Genomic DNA, 22,410 nt, shown 5'->3' with positions numbered 1-22,410 from the left:
TTTGTTTGGGGGGGGGGGGGGGGGGGGGGGGGCCGATTTGAATCGTTTTGGTGAATTCAGTCGTTGGTTTCCTTTTACGACGCCGTGAGTTCATTCAGAAGTTTTTGGTATATCCACTGTCTGGCCTCCTGGTGTCATTCATCAGAGATTTCGATGTAAATAGACTATTCCTGTTATTATTTTGATTATGTTAGTTCAGTAATTTCTCAGTAGATGGTTTTTGAATTTTTGGGAGATGTTTCTTTGCTGTTTTGTGACAGTTATCCTTGCAGTAGCAGATTATCTGCAGTGACAGGCTGTTAGGTCTAGAGTTGATGTCTTGTTGTATTGACCAATGACGTAACTGACTGACGGTATACACCAGTTCTTCAAGGGCGTCTTCACGGAGTAGCCTCTATGAGCCATGTTTGATACAGTCGCAATATGGGAGCAGATCACCGATTTTATGATGACCTACAGTCCTTCAAGCCTTCAGTTTTCGAGATAAACCATGTCAGATGGCGTTTAGCAGCACGTGTACAGGATTCGCCCGCGCCATACTCAACATAGGCTTGTGTAACCACAGGCCATCCATGTGCTGGGAATCCTGGAAGTTCAGTTATGAAGGAAAATACGTTGGCAAAGAAATTTTCTTGGTTGCTATATGGACTATAGCTGGTTCACTTAAGGTAGATCCTTAGATGAGCTCTATGACTGCGAGACGTTTGTTTGGCGGTCGCTGATTGGCTGGGAGCTGCGTAACTCCCGGTACCAGCCAATCAGCTGCCGCCAAGCAAACGTCTCGTCAGCGTTGGGCTCATCCAAGAATCTACCTTAAGTGAACCAGCTATAGTAGCCTTCATATTTTAGATTTTAATTAGTTATATCCTAATCCTTTTTTTTTTTTTTTTTTTTTGAGCCGGGCCAGTGTTTTTTTTTTTTCTCTCTCTCTCTTTTTCTAATTTTACGTAAACTATTTTGTATGAACTCCTATTACAGATCTAAATTGTTTTTTTTTTTTTTTTTTTTTTTTTTTTTTTTTTTTTTTTTTTTTTACCTATGGTTGACAGACGGATGTGGTGAGCAATGACATTCTTTGAAATAATAGATATTAGCGTTAGCTCTCACGAAGGCAAAAGTGATTGTCCTTTGTTAGGAAGAGTCTACTGTTTCAGAGGTTACATTGACAAAACCTGAGTTTGCTGTAAGATTACTCGAACTATGTGTTCGTGTGTGTGTCTGTTTCTGTGGGTGGAACCAGTGAGAGACAAGTGTTATTTGAAATAGATTACTTTCTTATCAGGGCAAATATAACATATTGAAAGTCTGTCATTTTGGGAATCTCCGAAGTTACGAAATAAGTAATGAGTGTCGTCACGAATTCTTCCTATATAATGAACCAGTTATATGTCACTGACATCATCTCAAGGGAGTGGTTTTTAAGAGAATGCTCGTTTGTTTGTACGTCACGTTTTACCTCCTCTCTGAACTTTTTCATAAAACTTTTGAGGCACTATCCGCCCAACTTTGCAGTGAAGATGAAGGGTGCGTGAAAACCGCAAGAAACTTTGAACATAGACATTAGAGGTGAGCATTGTTGAAAGCTTTTATTAATGAATTTCTTTTTCAGATCTTGAACTGTTTGAGATGACGTGTTAAGTGGCAGAGAACTTTTTCTTCTCGTATGAGATTTATGAGAATTATAATCATTCTGTTTTTGTGCACTTGTTGGTGAAATGTATCACTGTTCTGTTGATGAGATTTATTATTTTTCTTGGTGACGTGTGTTAATGAGTTATATTTCTTTCTGACAGGAACTCTATTAATCTGTCACTCTCTCGGCCTCTGTGAACCGAATTATTACCAGTTTTGATCATTCATAATGGTGTTTAACGTGTTGAAGAGACGAATTTATTTACGGCATGAACTATTCAATGTTGGTGGAATTAGTATGTCGGGGTATGGAGAGAAGTATTTCTCTTTTTTTGTTTCATTTGTGGGAATGGTTCAGTTCCCGGGATCTTGTTCCAGACAGTTCGTTTTCTGTGTCGGGTTTCAATTAACAACTTCGGACTTTCATTTGATTATCTTATTTTAGCTGTTCTGGCGATGGTTAGGATTTTTGCTTTTCTTTTAGAGAAATAGTTATTTTTGTAGTTCAGAGTTTTATTCGGTGCCCAAATTGATTTTTGCAAACGTCTTGCGAGTTGATTAGAGATTTCAAGTAGGTCACGCTACCATATTCAGTATAAGTGACTCTTGAGGTTTACATATACATATAAATAATAGGTTAATGGGCAACAGACTTCTTGTAAAGTTCAGAGTTGCTGATGTAAGGAAAGACGGCATTTCGCCAAATGTCCGTCCTTCCTTTTTATACTATATTACTAAAATGTAGAGCAGTCACGCCTATCCGTCGATATATATATATATATATATAGAATATATATATATATATATATATATATATATATATATATTATATATCATGTAAAAATGTACTCTCTGCACGAAGATATATGTATATTTTCAGCTGCGACGCAACGCAATCGCAACTGGGGGGGAGGGGGGGGGCGCTCGTCCCTTTTGTATGTGCGCGCGTGACGGACACTACGTTTCCGTCCGCACTGCTGCCTCATATACAGCCGTCTCTGTTCAATAAAGTCTCCAACGGGCTGCTCCAGGAGCAAGAGCCCGTGCTGGCATAAGGCCAGCTTAATCTCAAACAACATTCAATAAAGTTAGTTCGAGCTTTTCCCTTGTCTAATTCCAGTAATCACACCGACAAAGCAATAAATCTAACTACCCATATAATGAATTTAAATGATCATATCATTAATAGCATAGTAATTTGAATTATACCAGGTTGTGAAGACAAGACAACTAAGGATTACCAGATATTAAAACATTTATTGTAAAGTTTTCAAGCAACACATCTTCGCTGTAATGCTGGATTTTATTATAACTGTTGTACTATTCTGAAGTACCTCCAAAATGAATCATACTGACTGACATTCTTTTGAATAATGAGGGCTTCTGATCAACGCTAAGAATAGAAACAGAACTGAAAAATGAAAGTTTCCACTTGACCTGAATGTTTCAAAGTTAGTCTGAATGCTTTCTTCGTTAACTATTTTGTGGCTGATATATTATACCTGAATTGTGCCAGATGAATAAAAGCGATAACAAACGATTCCATTTTCAGTTGTAGTGATTTATGTTACCTGTTTTCTATTATTTGTTACTAGGATATCCTTTTGCTCAGTCTATTTGGAAAATAATCTGAAAATAAGATAGTCTCTAAGCACTGTTCCTTAGAGTCTCATCAATATTTCTTTCCAAATCCTATCTTGAGAAAGCATTCACTTCAGTGACACCAATGCTTTTTTTCCTTTCTTTCTTTTATCTTCTACTGAGTTTTGTTTCATTTAGTTCATTACTCACTCTTATCTATTACTGCTTATTCTGTATTATCTTTTATTGAGAGCCTTTACGTCAGACATCAATTCTTTCTTTGGTTTTCTATCACACTTGAGTGAATCTTGTTTCATAATTAGACCTTACGGCTCGTTCTCGGTCATCCTTTTCAATTCTCGCCGCAGCAGCTTCCCAGTCGTACTCTTGGGTAAAGCGTCGACGAACTTCACCCCGCCTGCCAGTTTCTTGTGGGGAGCGACGCGGTTCTCGAGAAAGGATTTGACCTCCTTTTCAGAAAGGGTCTTCTGTCTCGACACGATGTAGGCTCTTGGAACCTCTCCCGCGCGTTCGTCTGGGACCCCGATGATGCCAACATCTGCCACTCCGGGATGCTCCAGAAGAATTTCCTCCAACTCGGAGGGTGCAACCTACCGACAAAAGATTTCATATTGTGAAAGATGACTCTGATCATGAAACTGCGAACAGTGGCATTTTCTTCGACAATCCTTCTCGGTAATTGTTCAATGGAGAACAAAATATGATTGTTCTCCTGACTATGAGACTGCACTCCTCTCCATGCAGGAGTTTGCTCTTGCAGCTTCTGCTTCGCAATTGACCGCATCATCCTAGCAATAACCTGCATTGTTAAGAAATTCACAGTCTCGTGAAAAACAAAGACTTTCGAACACCTGAACGGCGTTCTTCATCACCGTAACGTTAAAATGTAAATAGAGAGGGTAGTTTCTCCTGAAGAGCATCTAAAAAGGTGGGCGGGGCGAGAAAATAACAGCCCATCATGGAAGTGCTGGTTCGAGTGTTACGTAATTCCAAACTCAACAGGGAGTCGCGCCAACCTCCTTGATCTCAAAACCTGCGAAGTTGCTCCTGCTTGCACTGCATCGTTGCCATAGTCGGAAACATTCACAGGGACGTCGAGATTTCATTCTTAGATGTTTTAATTCATAGGGATGTAAACAGGAACTCTTTCAAATTTTCAGTTTTTAGAAAAGCTACTAACAAAGAAAATTAGATTCATTATTTTTCCCACCACTCACAACAAGTTAAAAGGAATGTAATGATGAGTTTTGTTTTAAGGGCCCTTCGTATATGCGACCCCACATTTCTAGACAGAGAACTTAAACATGTCGTAGACACCTTTAAGTCCTTAAAGTACCCTGATTATTTTACTACTGACGCCATCAGCCGAGTTAAAAAGAAGTTTTATATTAGTCAAGATCAAGATATTAAGGAAATAAAAGACAAGAAACGTGTATTATTGCCCTTTGACGATGAAATCTCAAAAGTAGGTTATTATATAAATAAACACCAAAAGGATATCGAAATTGTCTATACCTACGAAAGCACTTTTGCAAAAGCTCTTACAAAGAACAGTAACAGTACCAAGAGAAATAATGGTGTTTACAAGGTTCCATGTCATGATTGCAATGGTAGGTAATACGGGGAAAGTGGTAGGGGATTGGAGGTAAGATTAAGGGAGCACAGAAGGGCCAATAATCTTCATGCACAGGGCAGCGCTTTGGTGGCTCCTATAGTTTTAATTTAGACCACAGAGTTAATTGGGATGGTGCTCGAATTATTTTTAAAAGCGACGATTCTCATGTGAGAAGATTAGTTGAAGGCGCTGCTATAAGCATGGGAATAACTTTGGAATATAACAAGTCGTTTACAAACCAAGACCCTTTTATCAACAGTTTCACTGCCAAGCAGTACTTAAAAGATTTTAATTTCAAAACTGACGTTGACCATGTGAACCCTGATGCTCTGCTTCCTCTTCCCCTGTCTCTCTCCAGATAGCCGACGTCCCAGGAGCAACTTCGCAGTTTCGGAGATCAAGGAGGTTGGCGCGACTCCCTGTTGAGTTTGGAATTACTTAACACTCACTCGAACCAGCACTTCCATGATGGGCTGCTATTTTCTCGCCCCGCCCACCTTTTTAGATGCTCTTCAGGAGGAAACTAGTACCCTCTCCTTTTAAATTTTAACGTTACACTGGTGAGGAACACCGTTCGGGTGTTCGAAAGTCTTTGTTTTTCTTTTTTAAATAGAAATATATTTTAATATATAATTGCGGATTTTTTTAACAATAACCTACATTAGGATAATGGTATTACAATCTGTCGTCTGTTTGAGAAATTTAAAGTAAAAACCTCCATTTCAGAAAATAAATAAATGATAAGTAAAGAAATGAAAATGAAAAGAAATTTGTGCAAGCTTGCATTCCTCATATTTGCAAACACCCACGTCAGCGTCAAGATTCGCTTATCATGTCCAGGAGTTTCCTTCAGTTTTTCAGGATTGTCAAGTTAAGTTTGAGTTTGACTCTGTGAAACATTATCTGTCAGTCCTTGAATAGATAATGCTTATTGCTCATTAATGGCTTTTCAGTTCAAAGTTAAGTATATCTTAGTTTAACCAGAACACTGAATTGATTAACAGCTCTCCTAGGGCTGGCCCGAAGGATTAGATATTTTTACGTGGCTAGGAACCAATTGGTTACCTAGCAACGGGACCTACAGCTTATTGTGGGATCCGAACCACATTGTATCGAGAAATTAATTTCTAATCACCAGAAACGAATTCCTCTGATTCCACGTTGGCAGAGCGAAGAATCGAACTCAGAACTACCGAATCGGTAGGCGAGCAAGAAAACCACTCGTCCACCGAGGACAATTAATGGCTGTAATCCTAAACAGCGTTCACCTTCTTTACCATGCTCCTCTAAAACAAACAGGTAGGCTCACCTTTGAGAGCAGTTTTATACAATTATTGTTCAGTGCCACAATAACAGCTTCAGATTTCAGATTTATTCCCCGCCATTGAACTTCTGGTCACAGCTTCCTACTCACTTGCAATCCTTTGACTTTGATGAGTTCTTTGATGCGATCGACCACGGAGAAATATCCATCTTCGTCGCAAATGGCAACATCACCAGTGTGCAGCCATCCGTCGTCATCAATTGTCTCTTTGGTTGCTTCCGGATTGTTATGGTAACCAGTCATTAGCTGCAAGTGCAATGTGATCACAAAAAGTCCGGTTATTACAAGAGGGAAATCATTCACAGTTGTGCAAAAGTTTTTTTGTTTTCGGACGAATACAATAGGACTTACAGATGGAGCCTTAACGCAGAGCTCTCCCTCAGAGCCTGGTGGAAGACTGGCGCCTGTATTCAGATCTATTATCTTGGCTTTTGCGTAGGGAACTAACCTTCCACAATAACCTATCTTTTCTCCGCCCTCGGGTGTCATGTGGGTACACAGCGTCTCAGTCATGGCAAATGCTGGAAAGATATAAAATTAGGTAGCAAGAAGGAATTGCATCTTGAATTGCTCCGGTTACAGAAACAGAATGTTTCTGTGCTGTAAATCAACAATCATTTTTTGCCCTATCAGTTCACCTTCTTGAAACTGTAGATTAGATCCTGCTTTCTTCTTCAGGGCAGTAGCTGCCACCACAGGTACTGGTGCAGCCCCACACATCAGGATTCGAACTTGACTCAAGTCTTGCGAGGTGACTTCTGGTGAGGAAGCCATAAACTGAAGTAACGGCGGAACTGTGTGCAATACTGTCATCTGCAAGAACAATGAGCGATGCCCTGACAATGAAATATAGAATTTGGCCTAACAACCTAGGTATCATCCACGTACTTTATATTTTATGATAACTTTCACATTGCCATTGATATTAACGTCGTAATAAACTACTTTGGCATTGACAAAATCTACAAAGCTGTACAGGATGATTCACTCACCTTTTTCCTTTTCAACACACTTACAAAAGTCTTGGGGTCAAACTTTGGAAGAGTCACGATTTTAGCACCTTGTCTCAGCCCAGAAATCAGAAATACCATGATGCCATAAATGTGGAAAAAAGGCATCAACCCCATCAGGATTTCCTGGCGGCTTCCTGGAATTATCAATGCCTTGTTTATTCTTCGAAGTTTTATGAAAAGATTCCCTCGTGTTGTTTGTCAAATGAGCATGAGCTGGAATCTTTAGTGCTAGAAAGAGCATTTGATTACTAATCCAGAATAATACCATTAAAATTCCTTTTCAGTCTGTTAAGCTAGCATGTCATCTAGAACGTATCGGGAGGGTATCAGGTATATTTTCATGAAAACTCAAAAAGTGTCCTAATCTACCTTCAGCCATCATAGTGTTCAGTACCTCCGGGAAGTGACACATGGTGAGTCCAGCATTGAGCGCTCTGTGAGTCAACATGACTCCTTTCGGCTTGCCGGTCGTTCCACTCGAGTATGGCAGAATGGCAACAAGATCTGGATTGTACTGAAAACAGAGCATTTTCTGTCTCAAGCGAACTGCACTTATGATCAGCCCTGTTTGGAGCTTTTAGAAAGAAACACACGAAAAAGAAATGTTTGCTTGATTTACAGCAACACAGCGAAGGATTTAGAGTCGAAGCAAGAGTTGTAGTATAACTGACTTTATAGTCCATATGAAAGCAGAATTCAAGAGACAGCGAGTCTATGGGTTCATGGGGTCCTAAGTGAGAACTTTTAAAAATAATACTTATGGAGATAATGCTCAATGAAGTTGAAGCAAGTTCACTATATCACTCTTCAAATCATGAATGTTGATATGGTTAGGTTTTTTGTCCGGTAAGTATTAAAGATGACTGTGATGACTCAGTATTACTACGTATGTAGTGATATGATGTTATAAGGAAAAATATGACTCGCACAGAATATAAATGTTCCTGTCCAGCTTGCGTTCGCAGTTCCCCACAAAAGAAATCTGTCACTGATACATTAGTTGTAGATTGACTTTATGTACAGCAAAACATATTATTTATTCATAACTTTCACATCCTAGCTTTAAAGAAATTATAGAAAGTACTTACTACACAGTTTTCGATAATCACTCCAAAACGACAACAGGCAACTAAGTAGTTACTACACAACAATTTTTATAGCTGTCTTTCTTTTTATGAACAAGGCTCACATTACTATAAAGCCTTTTCTAACAGACTTATCATCTCTGTTTTATAATAAGCTTATTCATGGTGTCAATGTCAGGCATCTCTGAAGTGGTAAGAATATCAGATGAAGAAAAGCTGATTGACTCTTCACTGACAAGGATTACGGATAAAAATGACTGAATCTACATTACAGCCACAAAAGGATAAAAGGTACCTATTCACTATCAAAACTTTGAAGTGCTTTTTCCTAGCAGTGAAAAAAAAAACAGATCTTGTTTCGATTACAACCAAAAACAAAACGAACGAGTCTGTCTACGAAACCTTACAATCCAATGAAGACTAAAATTTTTCCTCTTAAGTACAAGCAACTCCAGGATTAATGCCCCCTGTTTGCTGACAACCTGGATAAATCATTCATCACACTCACCTCCATATCGGAAGCAAAGGGAATATTAGCATCATTCACGATCTCCTGAAGGTTAGGCCTGCCTTTTGCAGACGTTCCATTAACTATAATCGGAATGTCTCTTTGGAGGATCTGTAGTACAGCGTCTGCTAAGGGTTCCATGATGCTCTCCACAACTAGCAAGTGAGCTCCACTATCAGACAACTGATTTCCAATCTCTTCTGCAATTATGTAAATTGGGTTATTATAAAAAAACACTGCTCCGATTGTTTTTCACCCTTGTTAGTGGCGTTTGTCTTTGTCTGACTACATCCCGATGCTACAAGATTTCCCCTTATTGCTGTAATATCACATGCGAAGAAATCAGTAATTATGTTCTTAGCATGATAAAAAGAATATAAGCGCTCATTATCAGCCAGCCAGTATTCCAACATCAGCGCTTCTCACCAGGAGTATATGTTGCATTAATGGTGGTGATGATACCACCAGCTGCAACGGTGCCAAAATAGACGACTGGATACTCGGGGGTATTTGGTGACAGAATAGCTACTGTGGGCTGAGAGCCCTTGCTCCACCTCTGGAGCCACCCACCGAAGCGCCATGTCATGTCCTGGAGTTGTCCGTAAGTGTAGCCACGCCCTGTTAATCCACATTCCTTAGAATACGGTAAGAGAAGGAAAGAAACTGTAATGTAATCATTCCCATTTTAAACTACCACACTGTCATTTAGGCTAGACCTATCACTGCCGGCTTATTTCGGCTATGTACCTTGGTTTTCCAAAAATATTGGGTTGTGTCTACAAGTATTGTTATTATTATACAAAGTTATAGCTGCACAAAGAAAATAGAACATTCCTTTGACTTCAGTTTTTAAAATAGCTTTCCATTCCATAGGTTTTAATCTATAATTTTGTAATATACACCGTAGCCAATTTCTTTTGGTACTTATTGTTCATAGTATAATTTTCAGTCAAGTTCCTTCCAGCCAAATAAAATCTATTCGTCAAGTCACCACCTTCAAACAACATCACAAGGCTTACCCAATTTATATCCTCACTCCTTCACAATTCACTTTGAGATATTAGTCACAAGGTTAGTCACTCTACTTTGAATAAAGTTCATTTTCTAGGGGCTCCTCTCTTCTAAGAATAATTATGTTTCCTGGTGAATTCCCTCTGATTCCCAGTCTATTAGTATTACTGTCGGAGAAAAGTAATGGGTTCTTGAAAATTCGAGGGGAGAGAGATATGGACGAGAGAACTTGGGATTTTCAGTGTGTTTCAAGAGCAATGGTTCCACATTGGACCGTGACTTGTTCGTCCCAAGATAAGATTCCATAACCCATAATCATGTGACATATACTCAACATGAACCTATCATGTAGGAGCCGACACCAGATAATCATAAAATCTTTCTAACTCAAGGAAATACGAGTATGATATACTATATTCCTCCAAAAATCCTAATTGAAGACCAAATCAATCAGTGTTTTATCCTTCGTTTATTGCAGGATCAGCGAGCTCATTAAAGCTAACGTCCCACAATACTGTTTTTCTTTCTGAACTAGTATTTAAGAATAGAGGCGGAAGGGAAGATAGAAGGTTAGAGGATAGTCACATCGGTGTCTTGCTTCTACTTCACTAGAATGCCATGGTGCTTTCTAGATACAGAGCATATGAGTCGGCATATACTTACATTACCGACGCAAATTTTTTTTTTATCTCGTATACAAAGAATTCAAGTCTTAAACTCCTAATAGAGATCACATTCAAGAAATCTGTTCAAAAGCAACAGTGCAAATAAAGTTAAAAGAAAAACCGATGATCCTGAATCCACGCACACTCACAAAAGGAAGGTTACGGCATCGTCACACAACGAGTTAGCCGTTAGGCTGCCTCTAATTCCATGAAAACAATGGCAAATAAAATTCTTAAAAGTAAAAAAGTACTCATATCTGTATACACTTACAACAGCAATATTCTTATCCCACTTATGGGTATCCTGAAAGACCACGGATGCCAAGGGCATGGCAGGAATGGGGGGCTCGGCGTAAATGGATTCGTACACATAGTATTGGGACCCGGCATCAAAACTGGGAACAGGAAAGGAAGGTTAGAGAAGGACCACAAGTTGATTGATGTTAGTACACATAAGTCTGATGGATTCATTTCTCTCGCAATTGGGATCTAAACTTGGAACACTAAATCAAATATAAATTTATCGCAAGGTTAATGATATTTGTACAAAACGTTCTACTAAATAACTTCTTGTTCATTTTCAGCAATGAGTGGCAATAATATGAACACTGATATTAGAGGAAGAATTCCATAGAGCTTTTCGTAACATGAGCTTTTCACTGAAAGAAAGACGTGACTGGTACATTCGGTGTGAATGAATATTATCTGTAGTGGTGCCTTTGTAATACTTTTTTGTATGATGAACTATTTCACTGCCAGACGAGAGATCTTTGGTAAGATGGACTCTCCTGTTTTTTTCACATCTCAGTCGCTGGTATTGAAGGATTTTCTCACTTGCTTCTCTTTTTAATATTATTGTTCATAATAGGCAGACCTTCTCATGGAAGATAATCAAGAGGCCATGATTTTAAAGCTCAGATGTCGTGTGTGAAAAAGGAAACGTAAAGACAATACATTCGCACAATTAATTACATTGTTATCGGTACAGAGCGATCAGTGCTTCTTATAATCAAGGACTTGTATGGAGATCATAGACTCGGCGTCTTCGTATATTCGAGGAAATGCTTTTGATTAAAAGAGTAGCAGAAAGTGAAAATCGCTACAAATAACCCACAGAGAAAGATTAATTGTTATTTTTGGGGATGATCCAGAGTTACTGTCCTTGTGAACGCATTTGCCCCTACGTGGGTAAGGATGCTTGGGTTACATTAGGTTTAAATCAATAAATGTGATCGGTATCATCAATTCTTCGAGCTGCCTTTAAATCACGGCTTCAAAAATCACCACTGGTTTGCTCGCTCAAAAACCTTTTTATTGGATAAAAACAGATCGTATTTCTTTCATAGGGTCTATGAGCTACCGCAGAACAGATCTTGCAACTTTTCTCTTCCCCTAAAATACAGTCGCTGAAAGAAGCGAATAAAAGTGCTCATATTCCCTACCTTCCCTTAGTAGTCGTTGGATCTTTGCTCCCTCTACTCTGGACTCTGCTTAGGCTGCGAGTGTGGATATTCCACGAAAAATACCTCGAGGACAGCCGCGGAGAAACAGAGGAAAGGAGGAACGCTCGAGAACAAGCGGCCATCATCATCTTGGGACAAGTCTGGAATCTCATCTTCGGTTCTCCTTCGAGACGGGTGCAATGTGGAAATGACAGGATGGGAAATCTTTATCATAACAACAGTTATATAGAAATCTTTACCATGACAACGGTTATATATATATATATATATATATATATATATATATATATATATATATATATATATATTGTGGCGAAGTGCCAAGTATCTGTTTACTACACTCACCAATCATTAATTGTTACCTCACAACAGCCAGACACCTGAACCTTCATCACAAGTAAAATACAGCTGAATACTCTAAATGCAACACTGATCCCTTGAACAACTTACCAGTATTGCAGAAAATCAGACTTAAGTTCATTACAACAGGTGTGAGATAATCTCATATGTAATTAAATTAATTGAAGGGCATCACTTCATCGGCAACTTTAAAAGTCTAAGTATTTCCCTGATTTCAGAAGTCTAAGTACTTCCCTGGTTCTAACTCAATTCAACTAAATTGAAGGAAAACAGCTCAATTACCACTCTATGTTTCTACCTATACAAGAATATACTTACTTAGATATACTGATGAAAAAGAAAAGGCTTAGAAAAATTTTAAATACAAAAATTTATTATCAAACTAAAAATTTATTAGTGAAATTCACAATATCAGGGAAATTTACTGTTACTTAAAAACCATACAGCGTTTAATTAATTCTTGAATTAAATTAAGTAAAATTAAATCAAAGTTAATTTATCACAAAAATCAAGAAAATTAATTCAATCGAAATTCAAAAGTGTTAGGTAATAATTAGAATTAGGAAATTAATTCACAAATGCTAAACAACAATAAAACTTGAATAGAATTCTAAGTAAATACAAATTAATTCACAAGCGTTAAATTCTATTAAATGTGCAACGATTAATTAATAAAAAAACAACTAAGTTAATCAAATTGTGAATGCAAATGAAAACACATCACAGAAAATTATGGAAAATACCAAAATTGTAAAAAGCACTAATCACACAGAATATAAAATAAAAACGCACACTTCAATAAGAAAAAATGGACAAATTCACAAAATATCACTTCAATAAGAAAAATGGATAAATGCACAAAAATTTCACTTCAAATGAAACAAACACAAAACATAAAAATTTACAATGTGTAAAGATTGTAATTTTCACCAAACCACTGTAACTATTAGTTGCAACTAATAAATCTTGCAATAACACATTACCTTGGTACCAATCTTCTTTCTGCTGCAGCTAGTTCCAAAATATCACCACACAATTCACAATATTTAAAAAAAGAAAAGGTGCCGTTACACACTTGTACAATGTTTGTTCAGATTCCACAATAAGCACTAAATACTAAATAACTCTACGAAATACCAAATCTTTATGTTAATATAATATCAAAATATGGCGCGGGCGAGAGCGAAAGAGACCCAAACGCAATGAGGATAGATAAGTCAAAATTAAATGTCCTTTCGTACGGAAGCTGAACAGTAGATTTTATCTCACAAAACATTTTGGGGCTGAGAGACAGTTACTTTCATAACAATTCTCTTTCAAAACAATATCTTAAGAGAAATTGAAATTACAATTTTAAATAACATTTATCATTACATGATTTAAGACAATAAAAGTATTTTAATATGAAAGGAATAATGATTTACAAAGAAAGCAACACTAAGAGACGTCACTTCCCAAAGATGACATATGCTTAAACAGAAGGTTCTAGAACAATCTTACGAAAGATGGTGCAAGACTTCCACGTGATTTCTCGGCAAAGACATACATGTCTGAAACAGACTCGAGCGAGTAAGATTGACATGTTATGAAAACAAAACGGAGACTTCGAGGTTTCTCTTTATCTTGAGCAATGACAAGTTATGGAAATTTCTAGCTTGGAACGGACAAAGTTAATCTCTCTCTCTTTTCACATTCTATGTAATATTCTTTTAATTTATGTAATGCAAAATCTGAACATACATTTTTATAACATCTATTACTCTAAGCTAAATAAGGAATCTGAAAATGTTTCAAACACTTTTATATAACATTTCATACAGTCAAAGAGAGTATTATATGCATTACGAAAGTAGCGGCATATAATAATAATAATAATAATAAAATATATAATATATAATATATATATATATATATATATATATATATATATATATATATATTTATATATATATATATAAAGGTTTTTTGCACGAGATGAATCATTCCTAATGAATCATCAGTCAAATGTTGAGGAACTAAGTTGTGGGACAAAACAACCAATGATCTTGAATGCGCTGGGTCTCTGATCAGGTACGGTCTCTGATCAGGTACAACAAGAATAGAAAAAATACATTGTTATTGTATAGACTGTTTCGAGAAGCCGGATATTGACGGAAGATTCTCGAGGGAAGCCAGAAATGATTCTGAAATGGCTGTGAATGAAGCCTTGGCATAACAAAATGAAAACGTGAGCAAGATCCAATAACAGAAAATAGTCGGTAAAAATTAGTGAATAAAACATAAACATGGGAATATTATGGAATATAAAATTTTGGTCAAGTGCTGGGTCCTAGAGGTCATTTAGCACTGAAAGGGAAACTGGGAGTAAAAAGGTTTCAATGTGTAGCAGGATGAAAACCTCAAAGCAGTTGCACTGTGAACCAATTGTTAGGAGAGAGTGGAAAGAAAGATGGAAGAAAGAGAATATAAAGGAATGAGACTGGTTGTAGTTTAGGGGTCAAAGACATGGTGCAAAGAACCTTAAGTAATGCCTACAGTGCACCACGTGAGGTGCACTGCTACCACTACCTTCCTACGAGAAGTTAAGTTAGTCTTGAGTATGCGTATGAAGGAATGATCCCAAACGAGGGCATGCGAAGTCCAATTTAAAGTTCGAGGTCAGGCAAATTCTTTCTAAGGAAGAGACCGGCGTGGAAAGAAAAACGCTGGAAAAAAAACAATCAATCGTCCTTCAAAGGAATAATTGCCCGAATCAAAGCACGACCTAAGTCTGCTGCGGTGATACTGGAACAACATAAGTTTCCAGGTGGTAAAGAATTCTAGAATGTGTTCGCACCCCTCAAGAATGGCGTTGCATACAGTGCGTCAAAAGTTGGAGCATTTCTGTATGTAAGTGGCTAAACATACAGGGAAAATATAATATTATAAAGTCAATGGTTTGAGTAAAAATAATTGCTTAATCCCCAATGGAACGTTCATTTTTGGTAAGTTGAAATGGCTTGACAGTGTTAGCTCTTGCTTTGAAAGTATTCGTCAGACTTATACTGTTCAAAACAGAGCTGCAATAAAAGGCCACAGTGAGATGATACTACGCAGACTTATTAGTCAAGTGAGTTAGCCAAACGTCTTTCATTCTACAAAAGAACCTTTAATTCCTTTAGTAGGATGGTTACACTATCAATGTTCAGATTTAGTATACTGCTTATTCGTTATGTGTAAATCAGCAGAATGTTGTGATAAACGAAACGAACGACTTTAAAGAAATTTCATGAAAAGATTCAGTAAGTCCATGAGAGTCATTTGTCATCCTTTACCAACCCAGTCCACCTGAGTCGGACAAACAGGTTTGCAGGAGGAGGGTGGACGCCTCCCCTACCCACCGTTCCCCTATCTACCCCGCCTATTCTATGCGACAGATTTTCGAGCAAGAATGTTTATTTGCATAAAAAAGATAACATCCCAGTGGTTGCAAGAGAAAATGTTGATAACCCAAAATATTTGGATACCTGTGCTAATCAGTAAAGAAAACAGAAATTCCACAGAGTTTGTGAGCAGCTATGACGTTATTTTTATCACCTCTCCCTTAAAATTGTAGATATTCATGCGGAACAAGCAACCCTCAAAGGCTGTCAGTCATATCATCCTAGAGAAAAGTAAGTTTCCCTGTGCAAAAAATGTGAAAAATCTTGCCAAAAAAAAAGCCTCAAATTCAGGAGCGTCATTTTCTGGGGGGTGTGCTGTGGGGGCGCCACTCCCCCCAAGCCTTAACTTGCCCCCCTCATCCCCCAAGCCCCAAGAAGTAAGAACATGTTTTCTTTTTCATGTGCAATCATAAATATATAAAATTTCTCGAAAATATTAAGTTTCTTGATCCTTGTCTGACTACTAGCTGCCAGTGATGATGAGATAAACAAACATTAGTGGGAGTATATATATTTTGCTGAAATACCTTGCTCGTGTGTCTTCAAAAAGTGCATAAAATAGCTCAAAAAAAAAAAGCTGATTAGGCTCGCTTCGCTTGCCAAACCGTCTTTGGCCCCAACAGCCCCCCCCCCCCCCCCCCCCCCCCCCCCCACCTCCCCAACCAACAAAAATCTGAAATGACGCCCCTGCTCAAATTGCTCAATAAATCTAAGGAAATGATTAGAAATATAGTAAAATGAGAGAACCAGATCAAACTTCTTTCTTTGTCAATGATAATTAATGTAATTAATGTTCACAACGCATATTAATTCATAACCCCCTTTACCCACTGCCAGGTTTTTGTATTAATATTTGATACAAAACTTGAACGTTCTCAGGTGGTGTTTTTAATGAATGACGTTTGAGGTAACAATAGGATATGAAAGTGTTTGTATGCAATGGTGCTTTCCATACATTGTAATGAACGCACCAGGGAGATAAGGTCATAAAAAAAATAAAAAGTCTTTCATCTCCCAAAATGATACACAGCATGACAGATACTCAATCATGAGTTTGAAGCCTAATTGAAATAACTGTGAAGTTTACAACACCACTGCAAATGCCTTCACTGCATCTAATGATATCAGAACTTGAATCAGGAATTTCCTTAATGTGCAGCACGGCTGATTAAACGTTGGTGGCTATATTGCAGTTACGTGTCTAAAAAAAAGTAATGACAATACAATAGTTGCGAAAATATGGCTTTGCTTCCGTTCATAGAGACCCGTTCTTTTGTTTACGAACAACAGTGGTGATACATTAAACTTTCTTCTTCACGTTCATGCATTGCTAATGGTAGAAGCGCAGCGCCACAGGTCCCATTACGTCCAAATGAACCAAAAAATGTTTGTCGTCTGAGGATTTGTTATCACGCACGAATACCTGGTCTTGTAAAGTGAAAATGGCTCCTTTTGCACTGAAAGATGAAAACGACCACCAGATGATATATGCAGGGCTAAGATTCTTAAGCATAAACCAAGTTGTCCGATCATAGCCTCATTGTGTCAAGAGAACCATGCATTATGTTCTTAAGACTTTCTAATCTCGCAATATAAATCTTCCACTCACTTTAAGGCTACACTAAAAGAATGTAACTTAAAACTTTATCGTCTCCTTCCCTGACTATTATAGCATGAACTTAAAGAACTCAGGCAAAGAAACTTTTTTTGTCATTTACAAAAATAGGTAACGAAACCATTTCTAAGCTCCCATAACGCTCGCGTGCAGCATCCGTTGCTAGTAGAAGAAATACATTTCTAACCCACCTCGGGATCGATCCCCGGTTCTTTCAAATTAAAAAGCAAGGGCGCTACCAACTGAACCACACAGGTCATGCTATCAGTTGGGTACCTGCTGTGTCGGGAAGTTGGGTACCTCTTTTTATGACTTATGTGGTTTCAGTTGATAGCACCCTTGCCTTCCAACTGAAAGGCCTGGGTTCAATCCCGATTATCCATTATCTTACGCTTACACAAATTTCTGCAGAAAGGTGTGTTATTATAAGCGAAGACTAACTTCCTCGACCGAACCATATAATAAGATGAGGGAAATGACTGGCAGGAAGAGGAACTAATAGTTAGGCCTATAAATACTTAATCATAAGGGAAGAATAATTTAATAGAAACTTAGAGAAATAACAGGTGCTCCCCGTGTCAAAGGGAGGTGAGGCGGTGTCAAAGGTTTGAGTCGTTTGGCACCGTAAGTCGTTTGTAGCAAAATTCTAAGTCTTGAAAACAGGAAATAGAGGCAATATGGACATCAAATTTTATCCTTATACATGATACCGTTCTAGAGGATTAGGATCTGTGTTAACTTCAGAACTGATTTCTAAACATAAATCTTGAAACAATATTTCAAATAAAGAAGCAAATATGCTTGTTCTTAGGGAATACAGCTGGGTGCCTCAAGGGAACCTGCTGATTAATTAATTAAAATTCATCTAGTTTTTACAGCTTAGTTCTCGGTTAATTATATCAAAAACACCTTTTAGTTGATTTTGGGCGATGTTGCATCATGTGATATGAAAATATTTTGTGTAGAGTTGTTTACGTAAATGTCTAATAATTCATATGCTTATCATACAATCAGTAGTGGTGTATTCATACTTTGTCAGTTGTATGATGTGACCCTTTGGAAAGAATTGACATGCACGTATAGGCTACTATCGTCACTTTTCATAACACTGCACTGTAGATGCAGTTTTGCTGAGCATGCATACTTGGTGCCTGTATTGATGACCAGCAATGAAACACACGAACAAGGTGTTATGCAAAGCAGACTGGCCAAATGAATGCACAAGAGTGCCTTCATTTTTGCTTAAAAACGATATCAATGAATAGCTAATGAGTGTAAGACTCACGAGTGGTGGAAGGACAACTTTCCTCGAGAACAGAAGAAGTTAAACTGATTCGTTTCATCATCTCACGCTGGTTGGCAAAGACGTTTCCGTTGGCTAATCTGCTTTAGCTTGCCAAATGTAAGAGGAATACTTTCCAACATTGCTCTATAAAGTACTTTGGAGACATTTCAGATTGAAAGGTGAATTAGGAAATAGTATAATAGGCCATTTATCGATCAAGAATTCGTTCAGACTATCGAAGATTTCTCAGTGTACTATGGAAGGCATAAGAAATTTTGACGTCAGGTACTTGAAACGAAAGGATACGAGAGGAAATCACACTTGCATAACCTGGTGAGTTATTATGTCAGAGAGAGATTATGTGGATTGCCGTGGAAATAATATCAAGCAATAAATGAAGAGAATTAAAATCATCGTTCAGTTGCCATAACAATATTTTCGTTAATATAAAAAGAATATTCTTAACTCCCTCTCCCGTTCTTGGATATCTTGTACAAGTAGGAATTCTAATCAGCTAAGTAGCAGATATTTCTAACACTTCCCATCTCTCTCTCGTCTCTCTCTCTCTCTCTCTCTCTCTCTCTCTCTCTCTCTCTCTCTCTCTATTTCAATATATAAATATATATATATATATATATATATATATATATATATATATATATATATATATATATATTTGTGTGTGTGTATGTATATATATATGAGTAAAGTACAGCCACGAAGGAAAATTGAAACACTGGAGATACTAAGTACTTTCGTCTTATTACCAAGTCATGTTCGCAACAGCTAAAGATATACAGAAGCAAGGGCCTATTCAAATGGTGGGTACAAGTCATAAGGGAATACAAAAATGTTGGGAGGTCACAGAACGGTCAACAGATTAAAATCTAAATCTACTTATTGGTAATCTTCTTTATTCTATCCTTCAGTTCCCTCTGGAACATATGTTTTATGACCGGGTCAAAAGAAAATAAGAAAAAAATCCTTGACTTACATTAAAATTATTCACCCAGGTTAACTGAATCAAACCGATTCTAACAAGTTCCTTGAAATAGTTTCGTTACAAAGTGACAATATTTGGCTTTGCGTCCATGTTTCTGTGGGACTTTTCAAGCTAAATGTAAAAGCAAAGCATTATTTGTCTGACCTGCTCTTACTGAGTATTTACTATGGTGTTCAATTCCTTACTGGTCTGACCTAAGGCAAATAAATCACAATCCATACATGGAATTTTGAATACAATAGTGCTGTATTTTCGGGGGTTTTTCTTTATAAACATGTTTATATTAAACAATTTTAAAAAAAGTTTTTACAGCCTCAAATCCAATGAAATGCGGCAAACAAAGGATGTTTGAGGGCACTTTCCGATTTTTCATAGAAGATCTTATATAACAGATTTATTTTAACAAACATCCATGATAAGGGATGGATAGCACAAATCTGCTTCTATTCTTCTGATGCTTTTGAATTCTTGATATAAAAACTCAGGTATGACTACTCGTGAGGCTCCAAGAAACATTGATGAAAATACTGACAATTATATATCTATATGATGTCCTGAATAATAGTGCACATATGTCAAATTATTTGTCATTTTCCTATAAATACTAAATTTACTATTAAAAGGTTCCCTTTTAATAAAAACGTCCAAAAAAGGTAAACAATCGTCTTTCTATAACTTGAGCGTAAATTTAACAGAAGGGACTTGATCATGTAGTTGAGCCAATATATTATTTACATTCAAATCTTTTGTACGATGACTAAAATATCATCAACATAACGGTACTATGTCACAGGAAAATGGAAAATCTTGGGGATGTACAGGCGTTCAAGAAAATCAATATATAAATTGGAAAGAACAGGTGAGAAATAAAAATAAATGCATATTTAAAAGGCACGTATTCATATATGAATTTGATTTTATATGTAACGTTTATATCTGTTCACACACATACAATATATATGTATATACGCACTCACACATACGTATATATATATCTCATGAAAGTTCAGTAACGTTAGCTTTTATAATTTTATTATAATACACACACACACATACACACACACACACACACACACACACACACACACTCATATATATATATATATATATATATATATATATATATATATATATATATATATATATATATATATATATATACTATATATGTATATATTCATAATATAAATGTAATAGCCACAGTGATCTGTTATTATCTCGATTTCTTCCCACTGGAGGACAGGATTCTCCATTTGATCTTGTTTGATACAAGGCTTCGTAACAACGTATGTAAAATGGATGGAGAAATCGAGAAGCTAAATGGTCAAAATTTCTAAATGGTTAGCTGGCCTTATTTCCCCCTTTTTAGCCGCTTTTTCTCCCAGTCACATTATACATTCGGAAGATTTTTGTCACAAATTCAGAGAAGCACATATACCACTTTACAACATAAAACTTTGAAGCCTTGACGTAGATTCCCTATTCACAAAAATACTAGTATAGGACGTTCTTCAGTTTTTGAGGGAAAAATTAGCCCCCTATTCAGATCATTTCCCATTGGCACTTGACAAAATAATAAAGTTAGTTGAATTATGTGTATCTAATAACGTATTTCCATTCAGGGAATCATTATATAAGCAAAAATTCAGGTGTGGTTGCTTATAAAAATTCATTTTATAAGCAAAAATTCAGGTGTGTAATACTTTGAAACTACAGTAATAAATGCAATAACACCCAAAAACATGCTGTGGATGAGATATGTAGATGATATTCGATCATTTTGGGATAATAGATGGGGTAATTTCCATGAATTCCGTTCAAAATTAACCGTATTAGTGCCCAACATCAAATTCAAAGTTGAATGGGAAACAGACAACAAAATTCCTTTTCTTAATGTTTCAATAATTAGAGACACGACAAAATACAAATTTACCATATACAGAAAACCAGCGTTCTCAATTTCATACATTCACTGCTTTAGCTATTACGACATTCCTATCAAGATAGTCGTAGCTAGCTACCTATTCTTAAGAGCCTTACGAATTTGTTCCCTCCCCAGATTTCCTGGAAAAAGAATTTGAGCTAATTCATAAGCGGCTCACAATTAACAAAGCAGACGCAATTTTCTACCGACCCCCTCAAGATAAGACCAGAGATACACCCAACAATAAAATAAAAATTCCACACCTAGACAGGATTAAGATGGTGACCCAAACTCTCGGAAAATCTAATCCTTTTGCATTTACTTACCCAGATAACTTAACCAAATCCCTGATTAACGTCCAACAAAAGACATCCCCCAAGGACACAGGCGTATACAAAATCCCATGCTTGGGCAGGAAAATCACTTCCCCAGAAATTAATACAACTTAAACGGTCAGTTAGGTATGCACAGCAGAACTCAGCTATTTTCAACCATATAAATGAACATAACCGCAGAATAAACTGGAATTTGTCACATATAATTTATAGCAGCAACTGTCAGTACAAGAGTCAGATGATAGAATCGGCCTTGATTAAACAGAGACAGGTAATGAACATCTCAAAGGGAGCATGGGATTCAGATGTCATTGATAATGTTTTCCTTCAACCAACGCTTAAGAGGATTAAAAAAGGATTATCAGTGGGAGTGGCCTTAATTAGCTTAACTGTGGATGGAGCTCTTGGTATAAATACCACCTTTTCTGTAACTTTTCTCATTCATCGACCTAAAGAGGGAGACAGCAGTCTCTGAAATATAGTATTTTCTCTCTATATTTTGGCGTTTTTCTTGGCTCCTTTTATTAGATGGAATTCAGATGATAGAA

General features: G+C 37.0%; 1 protein-coding gene across 2 annotated transcripts; it reads right to left on the bottom strand.

The window, feature by feature from the left end:
• Positions 1–2,852: 2,852 nt before the first annotated feature.
• On the bottom strand, positions 2,853–18,653 carry LOC135226555 (uncharacterized). Of its 2 annotated transcripts, none has more exons than XM_064266221.1 (11): positions 18,601–18,653; positions 11,898–12,081; positions 10,727–10,850; positions 9,206–9,413; positions 8,780–8,979; positions 7,556–7,700; positions 7,166–7,320; positions 6,812–6,986; positions 6,525–6,694; positions 6,264–6,419; positions 2,853–3,824 (listed from the first exon to the last, which is right to left on the bottom strand). In XM_064266221.1, the coding sequence occupies exons 2-11, from the start codon at positions 12,068–12,070 to the stop codon at positions 3,540–3,542; spliced, it is 1,791 nt and encodes a 596-aa protein (XP_064122291.1). In that variant the 5' UTR covers positions 12,071–12,081; positions 18,601–18,653; the 3' UTR covers positions 2,853–3,539. The 2 variants fall into 2 exon arrangements, with proteins under 2 accessions (XP_064122291.1, XP_064122292.1); XM_064266222.1 differs by having other exon boundaries at positions 11,898–12,122; positions 18,601–18,627.
• Positions 18,654–22,410: the final 3,757 nt, after the last annotated feature.

Source organism: Macrobrachium nipponense, chromosome 14 (genome assembly GCF_015104395.2).
Source record: "Macrobrachium nipponense isolate FS-2020 chromosome 14, ASM1510439v2, whole genome shotgun sequence".
NCBI lineage: Eukaryota > Metazoa > Arthropoda > Malacostraca > Decapoda > Palaemonidae > Macrobrachium > Macrobrachium nipponense.
This window is presented reverse-complemented; position numbering and strand designations above follow the sequence as displayed.